This window comes from Pavona decussata, unplaced genomic scaffold, assembly GCF_977016875.1.
Source record: "Pavona decussata unplaced genomic scaffold, jaPavDecu1.1 SCAFFOLD_353, whole genome shotgun sequence".
Classification (NCBI taxonomy): domain Eukaryota; kingdom Metazoa; phylum Cnidaria; class Anthozoa; order Scleractinia; family Agariciidae; genus Pavona; species Pavona decussata.
The window spans coordinates 264607-285442 of NW_028145734.1; the positions used below are offsets into that span (position 1 = coordinate 264607).

Below are 20836 nucleotides of genomic sequence, written 5' to 3' on the forward strand. Positions count from 1 at the left end.
ACATTTTACCATAAATATACTGTACCAACCTAACACAGCCAGTAGGCACATAGAAAGACAATGTTTTTGCAAAATTCATCCCTGTACTAACAACATTGTTTGTGCTAGATTTGAAGGTTTTAGAACTTTTCTGTTTGTTTTAATGAGCATTTTTAGGGTTTTTGTATGCTAAGAATTATGCGTAAATGCACCAGTCGCCATCTTTTTCAATATGGTGGATTGTATTCTAGCAGTCACACAATAGCTTTGCCACTCATTCCTCTCAATGCAACTTTGCTGCTTCTTGCCACTTGAAAATGGGACAACTTGTTTGCTTGCATCAATTTGACCTTGCTACTCCAGGAGGAAGTCAACATTTACTCCTTCCTCATTTTATTTAACATTGCATCAAGCGAAGAGGAATTTGGAAATGTTATTCAAATTATTTATTATTTAATATTTCACCAATTTTTTAACTAACATCAAAAGGCTATATGGCTATATAGCCACCCAATTTTTATCTCCTATGCCAATGACATGGAAAAACAAGGAATGTGGAAACTTTCAGTCCAAAAAGTAAAATAATGGACTAAAATAATATTTTTATAATATTGATGGAAATAGATTGCTTGTGAACAGTTGACTTCCTTATATTTAATTGCTGAGAATATTGCTGAATTTTCCAGATGTTTTTCATACAATACTTTTCAAACTCATATTTAATAATTCCTAATGAGAAAACAAGAGAAATCATTACTTAAGGAGGTTTGGACATGTCACCTTATTAAAGTTTACAATTATCTTAAAATGTGGTGAACTTTTGCTTTGAACTTCTCCACGAATTATTCAGAAGTTACATCAAACACTCAAAAGAATGCTTCATCAGATTTCCAAACTTAAAAAACAAAGCTGTGCTTCGTTTTATCCACCCACATCTCACTGTTTGGAAAGTGGATAAAACACTCTTCCTCATGTTTGATTATTACGGTATATCAAACACAAGGGTATGTTTCACGAGATGATCAACAGCAAGGAGAGAGGTGAAAAAAAAAAGCGTCCAGTCCTCTCAAAATGGGTTATAGCCTGTACAGTGTTCGTGTATTTTCCTTCAAACTGGAGTTCACAAGGAACTCTCAAGCAGACAAGAGGTGCTTGCCATTTACACAGAAAATCAAGAAATTCCAGTTGGAAAATCAAATGGCACACTTTATTCCATCTGAACAGATTCAAAAAATAATTACAGGCCACCAGTTGAAGTGATGCATGTCTAGTGCTTTAGTGGGCTTTCTATGTGATGCTACTGCATTTTGTACGTTATCTAAAGTTATAAGACAGGCTAAATCATTATACTGATGGCTAAAAATTTCATCTGGATAATTTGTGTAAATAATAATTATTGTTAGTGCCTACACAGACCCTGTCTTTCCTGCTAACAACTTTGTTATGCTACCTACAATAACCTACTACTAGAGAGCAGATTTCACAAAATATCCCCTTTGCAAACACTGCATAAGAAATAATACACAAAATTGCCAAAATCTATGCTGCTTTAGTGCCTGTATTTTTTACTTTCTTGGTTAAAAATTGATAAATTTGAGAAGGTCTGGTAAATGAAATTTACATTGCAAAGTAGTAAAGTGCTCACACAAACAAATACTGATCTGCAAAATCATTGGTTAAAGGTGATTTTACTTGTTCATAGCACATGCCATGTCTCATTCAAAATGGTTGTGATAGGAACACTGTCTTACAACAAAAGTGTGCAAAGTATTATTTTTTCATAACTGAAATACAGTGTAAAAGCTTCCATTGGTCTTGCAAAAAGCTATGCAGCTGCTTTATCCAGACTGCTTTTATCACTCCACTGAAGTAAAGTTAGCAGCTTTAATTGTCAAATGATGAAAGATGAACAGAATTCTCAAGAAGCAGCTTGAACAGTTTACCGATTGTCCAAAACGATTATTGTTTCATAAGGTGAGAGTTCCACAAAGATGAAGCGATAGTCAAAACTGCCACGTGATCCCTGAAACAAGAGAAGACAAAAAATTATATTGAAAAACAAAAAAATTATTCATTTAATACTTATTTTAAATGGGTAGAACATTAGCATCCTAACATTGTTTGGGAGCAGCTTGCATATAACATTATGAAGCTGGATGTAAGCCATATTTATCAAGGAATCTTAACAAATATTTATGGTGTTGGATTTTTCACCCTAAAGCCCTGGTCTATGTTTTCTGTGTTTATTCTACAATGCCAATCTCAACTGATGTAGAAAAATAATGGGTTAAGGAATCCCAGTATCTCATCCAGAGTTAGCAGCATTGCCTGATTTCATACCGTGGGGGTCTGGGTACCAGTCTGTGTATTATGGGTTATGGGACTCAACACCCACATAGCCGGAAAGAGCACATCGAACTTTACAACATCCTCAAGTTTGGTGTCAATCAAGCTAATATTAGGCGAGATACAGCCATTCAAAAACTTAAAAATTTACTAAGAAATGTATGGAACGCCGGACACACGTCCGGCGTTCCATACATTTCTTAGTAAAATTTGGAGTTTTTGAATGGCTGTATCTTTCCTAATATTAGCTTGATTGACACCAAACTTGAGGATGTTGTAAAGTTCGATGTGCTCTTTCCGGCTATGTGGGTGTTGAGTCCCATAACCCATAATACACAGACTCGTACCCAGACCCCCACGGTATGAAATCAGGCAATTGCTCCCACAGTGCTTTGTATTTGAAGGGATCGGAGCATAACCAGCCTAAGTGGATTTCAGATCTTGTTTTATTGTTTTAGCTCAGATTAACCAGGGTTTTTGCATTTGACCTTGAATTCCTTTAGAAAAGGTTACTCTGATGTTTTATCTACCACTTTTGATCTATGGTTTATACTGCACAAGAAGCTCAAAACAGTGGATAAAACACTGGAGCAACCTCTCCTGAGGGAATTCAAGGTCACGTGTCAAAATTAACCCCAATGAATCTGAATTAAAACAACAAAACGTGATCTGACATACACTTAGGTTGGTCCCTGCCCTTCAATTGCCACAACTGGTCAATAAAAAGTACACCCCAACATCAAAGAATGAGTCTGGCCATCTACAATCTTGTAACTGCAATGACAATACAATTGCAAACTGAGTTTACCTGTTTTACATCAACATGAACAGTTCCTTTACGTTTGGACCCAGACAAATAAAACTTGACTCTCATATAGTTTTCACCCTCTACTAAGTATTCTTGGTAACTGAATTGAAAAAAGAGCAACAGAAATTAAAATGGTGGCATTACTAATAACATTAATTAATAGAAATTCAGACACCAGGAATTTTTTTTTTCTGAGGAATACAGTGTAAGTACACCTTATGAAAATTTGTTTAAGAAGACAGGTTGTTAATTAAGTAAAAGCAATAGTCCCTGCAGGTCAAGATATGTAAGATCGGATGGCTCGACAAGAAAAACTTTGTAGAGGATTTCAAGGCTGGATACCAAACAATTATAGCCCTCTGATCGGTAGCCACCATGCAAATGGAAAGAGCAAACGTGGAAGGTTAAAAACAACCTGGTGAAAGACAGTGATGAGCAAGCCAAGGAGATATGGGGCTCTCGTGGGGCATTACGACAAAGGCTGCTGCAAGGGACAGATCTATGTGGCAGAATTAGTTGCAGTCTTATATCCCTGCTGAGATACAGGTTATAAAAGATGAAGTATTTTAGGAAGCAATTTTTCCAGGAATGTGTTATGAAGCAAAGTAGACAGGCATTTACTAGGATAGAAAAAGAAGTATCAATTAAAGAAATATTTACATGTATTTATCACCTTTGAAACATAAAGCACTACATGTAACTAAAGAACTGTACCTGACAAAAACAAAAAAAGAACTATACCTGACATGTCTTCTTCTTCCTCTTGAAGTTGTTTCACCATGGCCCATGATTGGCTCTCCAATGGCTTCAACAACCTTGGTATTTGAACAAATCATGAATATCAATACTAATGAATACAGTCAAACCTGTATTAAGCGGTCACCCTCCGGGAATGGGCTTAATACAGGTTGCACAGAAATTATACATGTCAAACACAATGAAAACGATGTTTTATAAAACATTTGATAACTTAATTATAAAGTGTACATTTTATGCACCAAAGCGCTCAAAAAATTACTTACTTGGATAAGAAAGTTCGACGATAAAATGGTAGGACAAAGGAGAGCATGGCATTGAAACAGACTAACAAAACATTAACACCAACATCGTACAGTCAGTATTGCAGCTCATTAGAAACTCAATTGCCTGGCATGCTATTAATAATTTTGTTATTAAAGTGGTTTCCTTAAATTACAAAGTGACCGTTTAAAACAACTAGTTAAGACGATAGCAACAGCTCATTGGGATTTAGGAAAGGGTGACTGCCACCGCTTAATAGAGGTCATCATTTAATACAGGTCAGTATTACAGTAATTAAGAGAAGCACATACATGTACATGTAGACCACCATACTATAGCTTACCTCTGCACTTGCTTTCACCTTTTTTAAAGCACTGGCATAAACTCTGTTGGCACTGGAGCCAAAAAACAATTCACTGATAACAAACCATATCAGTGCACCTAAGAGACACAAATACATATTAATCATCTAGCTACTTTTATAAGATTTTTCCAGGACAGACATTGATTGTGTAGTTCCAGAAACTTTTATCCATATCCCCCCCCCCCCCCCCCCCCGTGGAGGAGTTATGGTACGGCCATTTTCTGAAACTACAATAGAGAGTCCATTGACTGTATCTCTTATCTTGTGAATTCAAAATCTGCCACATATCACTCATACATGATGAGCTGCTTGGAGCATTCCTAGCAGCCAGAAATATGACAAACACTATGAGCTGTAGAAAGTCAATAACTATCACAGATTGTATATCCACAGAAACCCGCTGGGCTGTCGATGAGGGTCAGGGGTTGTGGCTACTTTGACAAAAAAAAGAAGGCACTGTTTATAACTTTGTATTGAACCAGTTTCCCTAGCTATAGGAACCTCTGTCGTATTTGCCAATCCACTTTAAACCAAAATAACAATCATGACATTTTCTAATTACTGAAAAAAAAACCAGTGCAAAGTGATATAAATGTATAGAAAAGCATACTTGACTTGTAACAAATGGAAACAATAATAATATTAGTATGATGTACTATAACAAAATTTTTTTAGAACTTACCAGTTATAGCAAAACCAATGAGAATTATGCCAAAATAACTAACATCTTTCCCAGCTTGAGCAACTGGAACCAAAGCATGAAAATTTTTTAAAGTCAAAATAACACTGAGATACACTAAAAACTTAGTTCCCTCTCACTCTCAAGAGTGTCTTATGGCACAAGAAGTCATTACATGCTCAATATTGGGTCAATTTGTATAAAGTGAGGACACCAAACAGACCTTGGAGAGATCAATAGATTGGAAACATAAGATTCTTAGCCCCCTTGATTCAATCCCATTTTTGAATGAGACTGCAGGTGTCCAAACTATCACGGATGGTACATTGGTGAGAGAACTCACGTCCATTTAATGGCTGTATGATTCTTGGAGTTGACGACATATGTGGCTTGCTTATTGGTTCTCATCCTTATTCAAGAGTTTTTTTTTTTTTTTTTCAGGTAATCCAGTTTCCCCTCCCCAACAAAAAAACCAACATTTCTAAATTCCAATTTGATCAGGAAACAGTGGATAAAAGAACCCCTCTGTGGATTTCGCCTGAAATTCCAATTTATTTATCATCTTTCCAAATCCCATCCAAAAAGGAAGACCATCCTGATCCTATTTGACCCATTTCTCACTATAATGGTATTTTTATCCCTTGCTCTACTCTTATTAAAGAGTCATAGCATCCCACACCCTGCCTTGAATTTAAGCCCCATTCCAGATCCAACACCCACTTAACCTATATTGGAGCCCTATTAAGAAAAGATGAGTTTGCAAATGTTCCCACAAGTAAAGAAAAAATATTTTTAGCTTGAAGGAAACAGTTTTCAATCTGGATTTCCAGCTAAAAGAAATCCACAAAATCCACATAGAGAGAAAGGCCATCCCTTGGGGCGTGCCATTTTTCACCCTTAGCTAGTAGATCTAGATCATTGTATGCAGTGCGTTACTGTTTACCCCTCTAAACTAGCTCATTAATTAAACTGTAAAATAAATTACAAACCTTTGGCTCCCACAGTCAGCTGTGTTTGCGGTTGCTCACGAGACTCGACCAAATCTTGAAGAACGCCAGTTTCCTTTTGGTCGCGGGATGCTTTCTCGGAGAGGAGCCTCAAAGCAGGTCCAAAGCTGGTCTGAAGAAGACAGGCCTGGAACGGCGGTGGGTCTGCTCGTGCAATTCCATGCGTCCCAAGCTTATCTTTTCTAAAAAGCACTGGTAAAGCTGAGCTTTGTCTTACAATAAAGAGCCTTGAAGGAAGATTTCTTGGCAAAATCGCACAAATATTTTTCCATGCAAGCATTTTCTGTGATTGTCATGAAATCGCCAACATGGACGCCATTTTGGAAGCCGGCTCATGCAACCTCTTCCCCAGGTTTTTCCAAAATGGCGCTCCGGGAGTACCCTAGGGACAAGAACCCGCGGGTTAGAATTTACTCCTCGCCATCCTCGGGACGTGTGACTGAGACAAATGACCAGTATCAGTTGGAAGACTGCTCAGAGGATCGAGGACTCGAGGGACAAGACCACTCGTGTGAGTGAATGAGCAAGTGACGTTTCTTGGAATTATGAGGTAGTAACGGAACTCGCTAGTTTAATTTACTTTATCTTTGGTCACATGACTTCTCGGCAATATAAAATCGAAACTTGCCCACCGAAGCAATTCCTTCGAGTCGTTCTACTCAAAAAATGACAAATCAGTTGACGGATTAGCCTATGAATACAACCCAGACTAGCCGTATGACTTCTTCGTAGGTAAGTAACGGATACTGTTGTAATTTGTTTTTAAGTTTATAGGCCTCGCGTTGGCATATAGCTGTAGCCTATCAATTTGGAGTCCTGTCGATTGCCATGGCGTATTTCTATGGTACTTTCGGTATCACTAAACCGCTAGTACCGAAATTACTTACTTGTTATTCGTTTCTTTTCTGCAAAACGATGTGTTTGATATGCATGCCCTAGGCGGTTGCTAAACCTTGGCAAGTATAAAGCGAAAATCAAATGTGCTATTGACGCTGGAACAAAGACTCATCTCCGCGGCCTTCAATCCGGCCTTAAACTTTCGTTCGGTAATTGATAACGAAAGTATATCATCAGATTATCTTAATTTATTTTGTATACAGGCATCGAGTTCTATTTCTCCTAGAATTTCTAGTGCGGAGCAGCTGTGTTCACTATGACAGTATGTTGTATGTAATAAGGAAAACAAGGCGAAAAGAACCCGTACAGTGAAAATCTAAATTTGTGTTTATGAGAATTCAACTAAGAGAATGAGTTCTTGAAAAGATTCAAAACTGGCGCAGTTGCCTCGAAAAAGTGATTTTCGTTACGGCTCTAACGTAATATATGGCCTGGCTTTCCCAAAATCTCAAATCTCGAAGTTTCGTCCGGCGTCCGAAGACGGTAGTAAGCCGGTAGTGAAGCATTAAAGGTGAAAGTGATGCGGTAGTTCGGTGAGCATAGAATTCAACTTTCACTTTGATTGTATAAACCCAAAATCAAGTACGTGTCGTTTCTCTGAAATTTCTGAGTTATTTTTTCCTTTAATTTCGATCATTTTATTCCATTTATCAGCTCAATTTTTATATTAATATTTTAGTAAAATTCTTTGAAACCCCGAGGAAGTTGACAGTTCGTTTTCAGTTCCGGAAGTGTAATGTCCAGCCAACCTCAATTTTCTTTTGACTGTCTCTTTTCTGGGAAATTAACCTCATGACTCTTCCCTGAGCATTTTATCAGAATAATCTTCAGTCAAATTAGAATTCCTGTTGGCTAGGCTTCAGAATTAATTAGAGACACACTAAAACAATGGCTAAACTCGGCTCATTTCTTCAATTCCCAGAATCAACAGCACAGATGAACACAGATGAACCTCCTCGTGGAAAATTCGAATAAACGGGCAAAAAAATTCATTAAGGAAACTATAGGTTTAATTCGATTGAATGCTCTCAAGCAATTTAACATACTTTCCCATGCTGGGTCATGACAAGATTGTGTTCTATTTATTAATAAACTATTGAGTGGGTTAATGAAAGCTCACTGCTGCCGCCAACATTCAATACCTATCCTATCCTATAAGGAACTTCAGTACCTACCCTGGAAATCCATTAGTTCACTTATAGTTACTATACAAGGTGATTCTAAAGTCTCAGTGTGTGGATTAAAACCCTTTTAAAGTATGTTCACTCAGTGAGTCAAAGCTCAAGAGAATCACTGAATGTATCTAATCTCTGGATACGTCTTCTAAACAAGGCATTTAAAGGTTCATTTTACAAACGTAGCAATTAATGGGGCCAATTTTGCTCAATTGGACAAAGAAAAAGTAAGTGGACGGAAATCGGCCCAATATGAAAAATTTTTTTTCGTCCCTACAGTAACCGCTTCTTGACTTCTTGAAAAAGACAACATTTTCTGTTTCGGTCGATATAATTTGAGAATAGACAGGGAATCATTGCTTAGTTTTGTTGGTTTGGTTTTCGGAGCAGAAAATAAAAATTCCCGGCTATGCGCGCGCTAATTAATGGCGCACGTTCTGTTCGCTGTGCAAGTTTGGTGAACGGAAATGTGAGTTTGCAAGTGAGTCTTAGCTTATAGTTATGATGCTATTTCGTGTGTTCGAGTTCCAGTTACTTTGATACTTTTACAAATATTTCATTTACTTTGGAAACACAAACTAGAAAACTGGTTACCATGGTTACATTTAAAGAAATAAAGCATTTAGCCAATCAAAGCTCCCCTTTTCAAAAGGTTATTTTCTAGATCAGGTCAAGACGATCAAGTCCCCGTGAAACGTGTTTTAACATGTTCTGACTCGAAGAATCTGGGTTTATTGGAGACTAAAAAATAAGCTTTCGCTAACTGATTAATATTTTTTCTTGAACAGAGACTGAGAGGAGAAGCTGCTGTCCTTCAATTCACTCCGTATATCTAGCTATAATCAAAGTATAAGGTAAGTTGTTTTGTTTTGGAGCGTACAGTTTCTACGAAAACCTAGCATAGTTGGGCACTTCCGCGAACCTAGATTCAGTCCAGACTTCAGTAATATTTATAGTTAATAACACAACTTTCGCCTTGCTTTTCAATAAAAATATGAATTATACCGCCTCCAGATATCCTTCGTTTTCTTGGAAAATGCTGTTTAACGAGTTTACCAACAGGGCAACATCAACCGAAAGTATCATGGAGAATAGTTCGGAATCTCTCTCATTCGCCCTTCGACTGTTCATTTACGGGTGGTCTTAGTTAGATCGCCTCAGAAAATCGGATTAATAGCCGCAAAGCAAATGTACAGTTCCCTTCGACAAAATGACAGCTACGAATTCCATAACACTGGATATTTAAACTAACTCCTTTCGTGATACTGAGCTCAAATTAATTCAAAGTAATTCGAACGGGCCAAATACGTCCTTTTAAAAAATGCAAAAGAAAGGTCAGCTAGCATTTTCCTAAAGCCAGCAACAGCCCGTAAATTCGACGAATAAAATTCCCTTCCCTAAAACTTTCAGCGTCCTAAATTTTAAGCTAAAGCATCCTAACGGATCAGTCTGTATTAGCTTATACAAAAAAGTCTTTTACAAGCCCCACAAAACGATCTGGGAATACAGGCAAGTCTTGTGCTTTTAAAAATATTCTCCGGTTGGGTGACTTTGGAAACTGCCCCAGAACATTCGCGGATAAATAAGTCCTCCTTTTAGCGACTCTCATGCAGTACTGACTATTGAAATATGCAGTTAAATTTCCTTGCCAATCTATTCCTATGAAAAAGAAAAACTGGAGAAAGAATGGACTGATGATGCGACAATTATTACTATGTAAAATATGGACATTTTGAAACAACGATCATGCATTTTTCCGGGAAATGTCGGAAAGAGCTCATTTGTGATCAGTTAATTTCCTCTCCGATGAACATGAAGTTCAATATATTTACTCAATTACTTAAGACGAAAGAGAAGATAATGCTGAAAGCTGCTCTCCACCCTCCATAAGAAAAAGGGCAAAAGAAAGATTTTGAGGTTATATAATCAGTTGATGTTAGAGTCCGCACAGCGGTTTTCTCGGAAATCGTGTCAGATACATTACTAGTTCGGAATAGAATTTTACCAATAATCATCGATTAAAACTTTTTTCGCGTAATGATATGATGGAAAGGAGAGAGAGGTTGACTAAGAACGGCCGTTTCAAGAACCTTGCGGCCGACTCACATGCTTTGCGTACCAAGTTAGGCAAGCTGGGCGCAGTTTAGTTAAGTTTGGAAGTATTATGACGTGTGAATCAATTTGAGCCACATCCGAGTATTAAACGGTTAAGCTACAATCGCATGGTACAGCAGGGCTTGCTACATAGTGAGGCCTGGAGTGACCTGGAGTGACTGTACCACATGATGGTAAGGCCCACGCGATCAGAGGTTTGGCCCTGAGTTGCTCAAAACGAACCAAGCTCTGTGACCAAATTTGTTGTCATATTGACGCAGCTACGTGGGTCAGGAGAAAGAAAGCCGAAAGAAATTGTGTTCTGGGAGAGGATAATTAAGGCATACTAAAAGCACCTGACCCAGCTGAACAGATTTTGAATATAAACAGTACCACAGCCCGTGTATTAAAAAGACTCATGTGCTAAAACCAACATTGCAATCGGGTAACATAATTTGTATCTATTACAACATTTGCCTTGTGATCTGATTACAGATATCAGTTGTGATGGCAAACTTCGGGTTTTTTCTGAGAAATTTACCTTTTGTTTTCTTTCATTATTCGCAGAATGTAATTGGAGACAACGGGATAAAACCCTTTGAAGACCTTGAATACCCTTTCAATTTCTATTTTAAAGTTTTCATTGGCTAGAGCATTTCTGAAACTGAAAATTGAGCCGCGGGAATTGTCCCAACGCTCATATTGGCCGGGGATTGGGTGAGCTGTTTCCTTGCTCCTTGAGTGCACCGCTGACCTTAGTTATCATCACAGATCTATAGAAAGCCTTCGAAGTGGTTTCAGAAGACTTAAAGAAGTAAAACCTTTCTGATAAAAATGTAATGTAAAAATGTAAATGTATACGTCTCAAACTTACAGCTGTCATTTCTAAATTTTCGCCACTTTTTCTTAGCTCAGATACTCAGAACTGTAACCCTTAGCTGTAATTTGTCTCGACTTCCAGGAAAAATCTTATTGTTGTTACTAACTAAGATCGTGAAGAGAGTTTGGCCATAATTTTGCTCGCACTCTGCTCAATTCTGTGTTCTCCTCTTGTTGTATAGATCTGATACGCAGAATTTCTTGATCAGAGACTAGCAGTTAACACCCACTCACAGTTCCTCCATTCTAAGATGATGGCTGATCAGAGAGCCCGTGAAGAATCTTTCCGCGCTCCTGTACAAGACCTCAACAACGAAGGTGATCTTGCGGCAGAGCTAGCGAAACTCTTGAAGCAAAACCCAGATGTAAAGGCTCAGCTGTCCGAAAATTTACGTCATCTCAGGGTAACAAATGGAGCGGGTGCGCCAGCTCCGCCAAGGGGAAAGAACTGGCTTCAAATCATCACCAGTGCCTTGCAATCACTGGCTTCTGGAGGTTTCACTTGGGCAAGATTCGTGTTTACTTATCTCTTGACTACCTTGTCCGATGCCATGAAAATGGAGGGAAACATTCCGGAAGAACATCGAGAAGAGTTTGACGTGGTGAAGCGAAACCTTGAGGGTGTAGAAATGAAACTCAGGAAGGTGGAGCAAGATGTTGGGAACTTGAAAGATGCGGTACGTTTACTTGTTGTTGCTGATGTATAATGCTACTGCCGGCTGCCGCTACTGCTGTTGTCAGAGTGAGCCGGAATGTTTAAGCATTTATGTATACAATTTATTCATAGTTCATCTTTTTTCTAATAAAAATCGCTCTGCTTTTGAGCAAAGTCAGTAACGTTTCGTGAGATTCATGTCATTTCCAATTATGCAGAGTAGCATCAATAGTTCACATTGACCGACTTAAAGAATATGACTGTTTGCCTGTTTTAGTTTCATCATTAGTTGAATGCTAATCTCCCGACCATAGTTAAGTTCAGCCTTGAGACAGGACGCTAAACCCTACTAGTTAATCATCCATTTTATTCCTTAGGAAGTTGGGTTTCACAATAACTACAGGTTGAAAATTGAATAAAAATTTGAGGTATGACTGCGATGTACGTGCATAACGATGAACCTGTTTCCCAGCTGTATGGAATATTCAGTTCCGAGAAATCGAAAGAAAAACACTCTACTTTAAACTACTTTATTTATTTATTTATTTATTTATTTATTTATTTATTTATTTATCGGATCGCCACAATAGGTAATTATAACAAAATATGCAAAAAACAAAAGATGCAAGACGAGAACGAAAGAAAAGCGAAGGGTGTGGTAGGGGTATTAGCCATGGTAACAAAGTCCCAATCCAAATCCACTTGGCGCATGCGTGCAAGTTAATAAATTCCCGATGAAAATTACGCAGATCCAAAGAGCTGTTGAAGATGGCTGCAAGATCTCGAATACTGAAAGCAAGAAACTGGAAATAGGGTTTGTTACTACGAAGTGTGATGTAGATTCATGCGAGGATGACTTCGCTTCTGTACGAGAAGCCAACACCCGCCTTCAACTTGGAGCAAAAGAGTCGACTATATCTGCTCGTAATCTTCTCATCGTTGGAATTATATGGATCATGGCAGTTTCCTTTACCGCAGGCTGTAAGTTTACGTTATTTTAGTCCTTTTTCGTGCACAAGATTTGATGTTTGTCTAGATACAAATAGTTTTCTAGCTAATGAATGGCCTTAGGGAACTCATCGTTAGCCTCAGGGTCGGCTGGTGAAGGCAAAGGATCGTGGGTCATAAGTAAAGGAAAACAGACAAAACAGGCTATACACTGAAAGGGGAACGCAGTGAAGATAATAACATGTTAAAGGATCTTTTTTATAATTATATTTGTGTGCCGATTCGTTTTAATACAATTTCTGTTTTGATGTTTTAAGTTTCCCACGGTATTTTAATTTTAAATACTTTGTCTGATATATGGTTTGCATTGTTCTAGTATACTCTTGGTTTTATAGTGAAAATGTTTTCCCTTATATATGGTATCAAACCATTTGAAAACAAATAAAGATGAAAACAATAAATAGCAGAGTGAACAGTATTTTGATGTTTGATAAATAAACATGACTAAGCTTGTTATAAACTGTTTCTCCAAACGTTTGGCTTCCCTTTCTTCTCGCCAACCCTGAAAAATGAACATTTCCTTATGCCCCGACTAGTGAATTTACAGAGACTTGCTGAGTTTCAGATGAGCGATTTTCATTTCCTTTTACTATTCGAAAGCCTTTGGTCCTTTGGTATCGGGAGTTAGGGCATAATGCATGCGTTAACTTGACTTATACAGTATCGACTTCTTTTTTGTTTTCTATTTTTCTCTCTCTCTTAAGTTTTGTATCATAGGGATGGTGGCGATGACGATGACGATGTTGACGATGATGTTAAACTGACCAAGAGGATGAACCCTTACTTCGCACTAGCAAGCCTCTTCGTTGCCGCGGTAGCCCTCTGCAAACAAAAGGCACAGAGTTTTCTCAACAATAGGAAGCTGTTCATCGAATGCGAAGAGTTCAAGCACAACGACTTGCAGAAAGCGGGACTGCTTGCAAAAGATATTAAACGAGACGTCGAGGTGAGACTGCCCTTGTTGAAGAAGCAGCTTGATGTGTTGGATAACGATGTATCGCGTTATGCCTCGTTCAGCGACCTCACTGGGAATGACGTTTCGTAAATGTCAGCCTGCCTAGACCCCAGGCGCCTAGCTACACCAAAAAACGCGAGTAACAAAACAAACTCTTTTAGAAAACATGTTTGTAGTTTTCATATTGAAGCATCGTAAAGAGCTTCCTAAAATCTACTTATCAGTATAAAATTAAGTCAGTAGAATAAGTCTTAAAGTAAGATTGAGGTGATAAGTAAGGTAAAGTAACTCAGGGCAAGGTAATTTAGATCCGACTGATCGATTTTCATTACTTTTCCTTATTCCAAAGCCTTTGGTATAAGGAACTACAGTAGGGGAAAATGCGTTCTGGGTTCTGAGAGCTCATAGTGTTAACCCGTATCGCCTTTTGTTTTGTTATTTGGCCGTGAACTTAAAGCCCGGTTTTCACTAGCGACGCATGGCAAGCACATGCAGGAGCAATCACAAGAACAAGCATAAGAGCTTTATGTCATGTGAAAACCAACGCGAAGTAACTGACACACAAAAAAAGCACAAGAAGAGAAAAAATTTTGATCCTTGTGCTTGTGCTTATGCTTGCGTCGAGGCCTTTTTCACGTTGAAATAAGCATTCTTATGCTTTCGCCTGTGCTTGCGTCGCTAGTGTTAAGAGTTATTTTAAATTTTCGACCGTTTTGGTCTCACATTGGCTTGTAGTATACAAGAACCAATTTCATTCATTTATGGCTGCTGTGTTTAATGCATAAAGCTGAGGATAAAGCCTTTTTAAGGCAACAGTTAACATGCTTTTTGGTAAGGAGAAGATTCTTTTTTAGACCTGACTGCGTGGAGCAACTCAGTTATTAGTGTAAATCAGACTTTATGAGGTTTTCTTTAGCAATATTGCCATTGCTTTTATGGTTGTGCTTTGTTTGAGCGGCTCGCTATCGCATCTGTCTGTTAAACAAGCAATTCGAACCGTAAAGCTTTATATCGATAGTTTTTATTAATAGGAACTGAGTAAGGTTAGGTTACTAGCATGAATTGGTAGGAAGTAGAGTATAGTTTGAGTTGCCTTAGGGTCTGAGGTCTTTGATTAAGATATCGTTCAAATATCACAGGGGCCTGTTTTAAGTTGAGTGGTTACGTATTTGTCGCTGGATGAACTGATTCTAGGCTGAGTAAATAAAGTAGACGTGTATATACATATATTATAGAAACTGGCAGACATATCAGTCTATAAAAGAATTAGTATTAGCTTCGCTATCAATTTACTCATATTCTTAAAAGGTAATGTATTTAGTTGGTAGGTGGTATCAATGCTAAAATTCAGCGCACGCAGAGCAAGAAGTTTGAATTCAGGGCGCTACGTTTTTCTCGTTCGAGTGCTAACAACCCTGCTTTCTTTTGGTACTGAGGGTAATTGCTTGAAACTCTGCACTGACCAACCCAGTACATTGCAGCAGGAAGGAGACGGGAAGCGAGAATGGTCATATTTACGCTAAAGACGTCTTAAACGTCTAAGTAATTAAGTAAGTAACGTCAGTAACGTCTGCCTATTAAGTGTGACCGACTATATGTAATATAAATACGGGACGCCTTAACTTGAACTGTGTTTTTAATAAAAGATGAAACTGAATTCTGATTACGACCGAACCTATGAAAAGACTTCTTACAAAAGAAGACAAGCGACAATTAGGAGGCTTTCTTAAATCGTTATTAAATCCTCCACAACACGCTACACGCAGGAAAACTTATATGTGTTTCGCACTTAACTTCACGTGGGGTCAGTTTTTATAAGACAGTTAGTGGTGTTTAACAAAACCACGTTCTAAGCCATTTTCAATTTTGCCAACAATCATATCTAAACATTGTCTACTGCTGACGGTAACAAGAAGGCTTGCAGCCCAGACCAGAAAAGTTAACTAGTTATCTACTTAAAGTAAACCACTTATAAACAGATTTGGAGGTCCACGAATTGTCTTAAGTCTTGGCCTAAGTTAGACTCTGTTTAAACAACCGGCCCCAGAAGTTTAATTTGCCTGCCCTATTTCCCATAAATGAGGCGAACGCACTCATATTTTTAGAGGTCAGAAGGGTAAACAAGTTCTAGCCTTTGCCGTTGTTTTATGTCAGAATCAGCAGTTATCTACCTGCTCTGATTAAACAGAAAAAAAAAAAATGACAATTTGAGACTCGTTAGTCTATTCAACTCAGTAATGATAAATACTCATTGGTATGCAATGTTAATTTTTTTGCCACTTCAAATTGCATAATATAGCAAAAAAAAAAAAACAAACAATTAAATTCTTGTTGAGTTTTATCAATGAGATTATTTTGCCCCCGTAAAGAGATTCGAATGCTGACGTTCCGAGTGTTAAGTAATATGTCAAAAACGAGGGCGAGTGCTTTATCACGGGTTCCAAATACTGAGAAACAGATGAAAGCACGAGGCCGCAGGCCGAGTGCTTTCATCTGTTTCGAGGTATTTGGAACCCGTGATAAAGCACGAAGCCCGAGTTTTTGACATGTCTTCTCAAATGAAACAATAAGAAATTAATCTCATTAAAATGCAAATGTTTGATCTCAGATGAAAAACATGTTTCATCTCAGATGAAAACCTGGTGGTGTTTCATCTGGTGTTTCATTGAGGTATCAAGATTCATCCACCTGACCGAAATGGAGGTCATTTATTGGCTTTTGACTGCATGAATTATTAATGAGTTTGAGAAGCGAAGATAGCGGCCGTAACGCTCGAAACGTCAGCGCTAAAATCTCTTTTCGGAGGCCAAATTATCAGTACTGATTAACTCACAACAGCAAAAACATTCGTTTCCACTCTCCTACCAACGGAGCACCATAGTTTCTTCAGAAACTACCTTATTCTTACTAATTTTCACGATTTTCGCATTTCGAGAAAATCGCCAAATTTAATACCATATCATATACCAAAGCAAGAATTTTAAATGTTCTAAAAGTAAACTGAGCCTTGTTGTAAAGTTTTCTGAGGTAAAACTGAACTGTCTTGCAAAAATCTTTCCGGTCTTGTTTTCGACTAGCACTCTTCCTCAGTTCGCTATTTTCTTCAGCTCGTAATTCAGCCAAAACGTCTTTGGAGCAGTCATCAAATAAGTTTCCATTTGTAGGCTCCTTGTTGTCTCAGATTAGATTGAACCAGACCTTAGTATCCTTCCAGTATTTCCTTATTCTTTGTGACAAGTGCCCTAAGCTCAGGGTTTAAGAAAATAAAACAATGATAAAATCGTGAAATTTAGTACACCTTTGCTTTAATTTCTCTTGCAATCGCGAAAATTAATACTCGCGAAATTCGGCTCCCAAATTTTCGCAAAATTTTAATTTTTTAATTTTTTTCTTGCCAATTTTCACGCGTACTTTTAACCATCCCTTAGAAGGGATGTTTTTTTGTCCTCTGAAGTTCCGATTGTCTGCAGCAAACACGGCTCAATCAGAATCCCGCATTATCTGCGCGTATATCCGAGCTGCCTTTCCAGATGGTGTCTACAGAAATTACGTGCAGTTTTTCTTAACTTTTCTTGAGATATTCGTTTTTAGCATTTCCCATTGAATTTCAGGTCAATAAGTACATAGATTACAAGGGGGATTAGTAGATGTTTGTGAAACAAACATATTTTTCAGAAGATTTCACCGAAGGTAATGGAGAAAAACTACATCAAAGCCTGATACACGCTATTACTTTTACCAGCGAGGGTTCGAGGGCACAGTTTTTAATTATGACAGAATAGGTAGAACGAAAACAAGAGAAAACTGGCTTTCAATAGGTAACATAGCGCGCGCCACATTATAAGTGAAAACCCTATGCTGTCTTGCTCTGAAGCAAGCTAAGTGCAAGAAGCAAGAAGAAAGCTAAACTTGAGCGCTAAAAGACCGGGATTGGGGTGACAATTTAGATGCGTTGGCGGACTTGGCGGGGTTAACTATTGCTCACTTGTGACACGTTTTGTAGGAAGCTCACAGGTCATGTTTCATTCCATGCAGACTGTCAATGCCATGTCTAATTCCAAAGAAACGCCACTCTTTTCTCTCCCACAACAGTCTTTAACCTTACTTTCTTGTGATGAACACTAACTGAAGTCTTGTTAATGACTGGCATATTCCTTCCGCCTAGAAAATCTGAAAATGTGCTTAACGTCTGTAGCCACCTTCTTGAAAACCAGCTTAGATATTTGTAGGTCTTACTAGGGCGGAGAAAAAAAGCCTTTTTGTTGTTGGTGGCCATGTTAATTTTCCGCCTCAAGATGGTAATATGCCGTTTTCAGAAAGAGAAAAATCCTTTTTGAAGCGGTAAATAGAAAGAATAACTTCTAAGAAGTATGGCGGAAAAGAAATTACGCTTTGGGGTCAGATTCCCGGGACAGATTGTGAAGCGAGCCCGAAAGATCATAACTTTAAAGTAAATCATCCGAGCCCCCACCAAGATTCAATAGCAAACGTGAGTCAGGTCTGTATCTGTGTGGCTCGGTCATCACGTGATCCGGTATGACGTCAAGTAGCGTAACGGAAGCTTCTCTCTCTTCATTCTCCTTCCTGTGGTCCTTCGGGCTTCGTCACCGCCCTTCGCGCTTCGCGCTTCGTCACTCGCGTTTCGCGGTCGCCTTTGACCAAAATGCGAAACGAAGCGCCTGAGGAGGAGGCAGGCTTTGTACGGACGGTGTTTACGCACTCGTTGTTTTGTATTATGCGCTCACTCGTTCGATTTCTGATACGTCAACAACTCGTGTGAAACACCGTATGCGCGTACTCTTTCCACGAAGTTATCTATACCGTATCTAGAGACCGTCCACTTGTGTTTATCGGGCCAATAAGCTTGACCAGGAGGCACCGGGCTCAGCTTTTCAAAAGAGAAGTCGGCAATGTTTAATAGCGTCGAACAGTCGAGTTTGGAAATACGGACAACTCGTCGGTACTTACTCCAGTGAGACAAATGAACTGCATGTTGAAAGACTGTTCACACAGTCAAGGTGCAAGCACACCTGTATGAGTGGATTTTAATTAAACCGCCAACCAAAATCAGAAGTGACATTTCTTGGAATACGTAATGCAACTCGCAAAAAAAATCGACTTTAATAACTTAGTCACATGACTTTTTTGTAATAAATCGAAACTTGCCTACCGAAGCACTAGTGCCTTCGAGTCGTCCACTCCTTTTCAAAAAAGGACAAATTGACGGATTAGCCTGTGATTAGAAGCTTCGTAGGTAAGTCATTGATACTGTTGCAATTTGTTTTTTAAGTTTCAGTAAGATTCGCGCCAAGACATAGCGAGGCCATCAATTCCTTGTCCTGTGTAGTGTGAGTAGGTTTTTTAGTACCGTCGATAAGCGAGAATATTTGATATGAACCAGGTGACTAAAGCTTTACTTTCGGTATTACTGAAATACTAGCACCGAAAGTAACTAATTTGTTATTTGTTTCCTTTATACAAAATGATGCGTTTGATATGCCCTAGACAATTGTTAAACCTTAGCAAGTTTAAAGCGAAAGTCAAATGTGCTACTGGACTGAAAGAACCGACATCTCTGTGACCTTCAGTCTTTCTCAGTGGAAACCTTAAACTTTCGTTCAGAAATTGGTGGCAAAAGCGTCGGTTCAGGTCATTTGTTTGTTTTGTATACATCCCGTTTTATTTCTCTTAGAATTTTTATAGTGCGGAGTAGTTGTTTTTACTATGCGATATATTGTGTGTACTGAAGGAGAATAGAACAGTGAAAATTTACATTTGTGTTTCTGGGAAATACTGAGTAAATGACTTTTTGACAAGATTCAAAAGCGGAGCAGTTGCCTCGATAAATTGATTTTCGTTACGGCTCTAAAGTAAAATATGACTGGGCTTTCCCAAAATCTAGTCGCTTCGGCGTCCGTCCAACAGCGCGGTAGTAAGCCGGAAGAAGAAGTATTAAAGGTGAAAGTGTTTTAGTTCGGTGCGCACAGAATTCAATTTCACTTTGAACTGTCGTTTCTCGGAAATGTCTGAGTTATTTTTCCTTAAATCTCGAACATTTTATTCCATTTACCACCAATAATAATTATATTAATATTTTAGTAAAATTCTATGAAAGCCCAAGGAAGGTGACAGTTCGTTTTCAGTTCCGGAACTGTAATGCAAACGGTTTTCTTTTGACTGTCTCTTTTCCGGGAAAATTATCTCATGACTCATCACTGAGCATTTTTTCAGAGCAATCTTCAGTAAAATTAGAATGCCTTTTCCAATCCGATACGGTTGACGTGGCTTCTGATCAGCTTTACGAAGATTTAGAAACACTCTAGGATCCCTGACAAAACTCGGCTCATTCATGTTCTTTAAAGGGGAAGTATCACGCGAATTTGATTCATTTCAAAACCCCAAAATATTTGTCTGTCAACAGAAACATAAAATAATTGTCTAGTTTTGTTATAAATTACCACCTTAGTGCAATAAAACTGTCGATTGGTGCCTCTGGTCAGAGACAGAGTAGGTCGGAATGGGTTAAAAAATTTGAAAAATGTTAGGCTAACGTTTTTCAAGTTCTCGCATTTTTGTTTTTAAAATGCGCTAGAACAGATCACGAGTTGTTCTTTTCAAGAATTGAGTTGATCTCTTTCCTCTCGTTGTTGTAAAATTGTTTTGTAGCTATGTGAAGGTCTTATTTCACCATTTTTAACCAAACGGGTGAAAAAACCCCATGAGACTTCCCCTTTAATTCCCAGAATCAACAGCACCTGCACTGAGGTAAAGCTCTTCGTGGAAACCCCAATAAAACAACAACAAACGTCAATTAGGAAACAAAAGATTCGATTGAATGCTCTCAAGCAGTTCAACATACTTTCCCATGCAGGGTAAAGTTTGTGTCAGTCTATTAAACTTTGGAGTGGTTTGGTGAAAGCTCACTGCTGCGAACATTCAATTAAAACTGAGCTACGTATTCTGGAACTCC

General features: G+C 38.4%; 3 protein-coding genes across 6 annotated transcripts in view; 2 read left to right on the forward strand and 1 right to left on the reverse strand.

Annotated features, from left to right (window-relative positions):
• Positions 1–1171: 1171 nt before the first annotated feature.
• Positions 1172–6553, reverse strand: LOC146453030 (mitochondrial import inner membrane translocase subunit Tim21-like). The gene is made up of 6 exons (XM_085097139.1): positions 6186–6553; positions 5200–5262; positions 4497–4594; positions 3875–3948; positions 3134–3233; positions 1172–2002 (listed from the first exon to the last, which is right to left on the reverse strand). Exons 1-6 carry the CDS (start codon positions 6481–6483, stop codon positions 1919–1921), a joined length of 717 nt encoding a protein of 238 aa, XP_084953265.1. The 5' UTR covers positions 6484–6553; the 3' UTR covers positions 1172–1918.
• A 150-nt stretch (positions 6554–6703) lies between these two features.
• The window catches only part of LOC146453031 (uncharacterized), a 41329-nt gene continuing 27196 nt past the window's right edge, over positions 6704–20836 (forward strand). Inside the window, exons 1-5 of one of the 3 annotated variants that reach the window (XR_014859599.1) lie at positions 6704–6935; positions 9064–9129; positions 11431–11925; positions 12653–12884; positions 13616–14491. Coding sequence is in view for 2 of the 3 variants with exons in the window: in XM_085097112.1 (XP_084953238.1) it covers positions 11500–11925; positions 12653–12884; positions 13616–13956 (999 nt within the window). In the remaining variant the exon portion in view is untranslated. Of the gene's footprint in view, positions 6936–9063; positions 9130–10352; positions 10564–11430; positions 11926–12652; positions 12885–13615; positions 15524–20836 lie in introns of those variants that run through there. The other 2 variants (XM_085097112.1, XM_085097113.1) reach the window with 2 other exon arrangements.
• LOC146453032 (uncharacterized) overlaps positions 19000–20836 on the forward strand; it is a 29033-nt gene continuing 27196 nt past the window's right edge. Inside the window, exon 1 of one of the 2 annotated variants that reach the window (XR_014859600.1) lies at positions 19000–19120. The gene's annotated coding sequence lies outside the window, so the exon portion shown is untranslated. The remainder of the gene's footprint in view (positions 19121–20836) is intronic. The other variant, XM_085097114.1, reaches the window with a different exon arrangement.

Excerpts from the sequence above, each read along its gene's own strand:
- LOC146453030 (XM_085097139.1), bottom strand. The coding sequence starts at position 6,483 with ATGCTTGCATGGAAAAATATTTGTGCGATTTTGCCAAGAAATCTTCCT. Across the intron at positions 4,595-5,199 it reads CATTGGTTTTGCTATAACTG|GTGCACTGATATGGTTTGTT; the intron begins GTAAGTTCTAAA and ends TGTGTCTCTTAG. Across the intron at positions 3,949-4,496 it reads AGGTGAAAGCAAGTGCAGAG|GTTGTTGAAGCCATTGGAGA; the intron begins GTAAGCTATAGT and ends TCAAATACCAAG.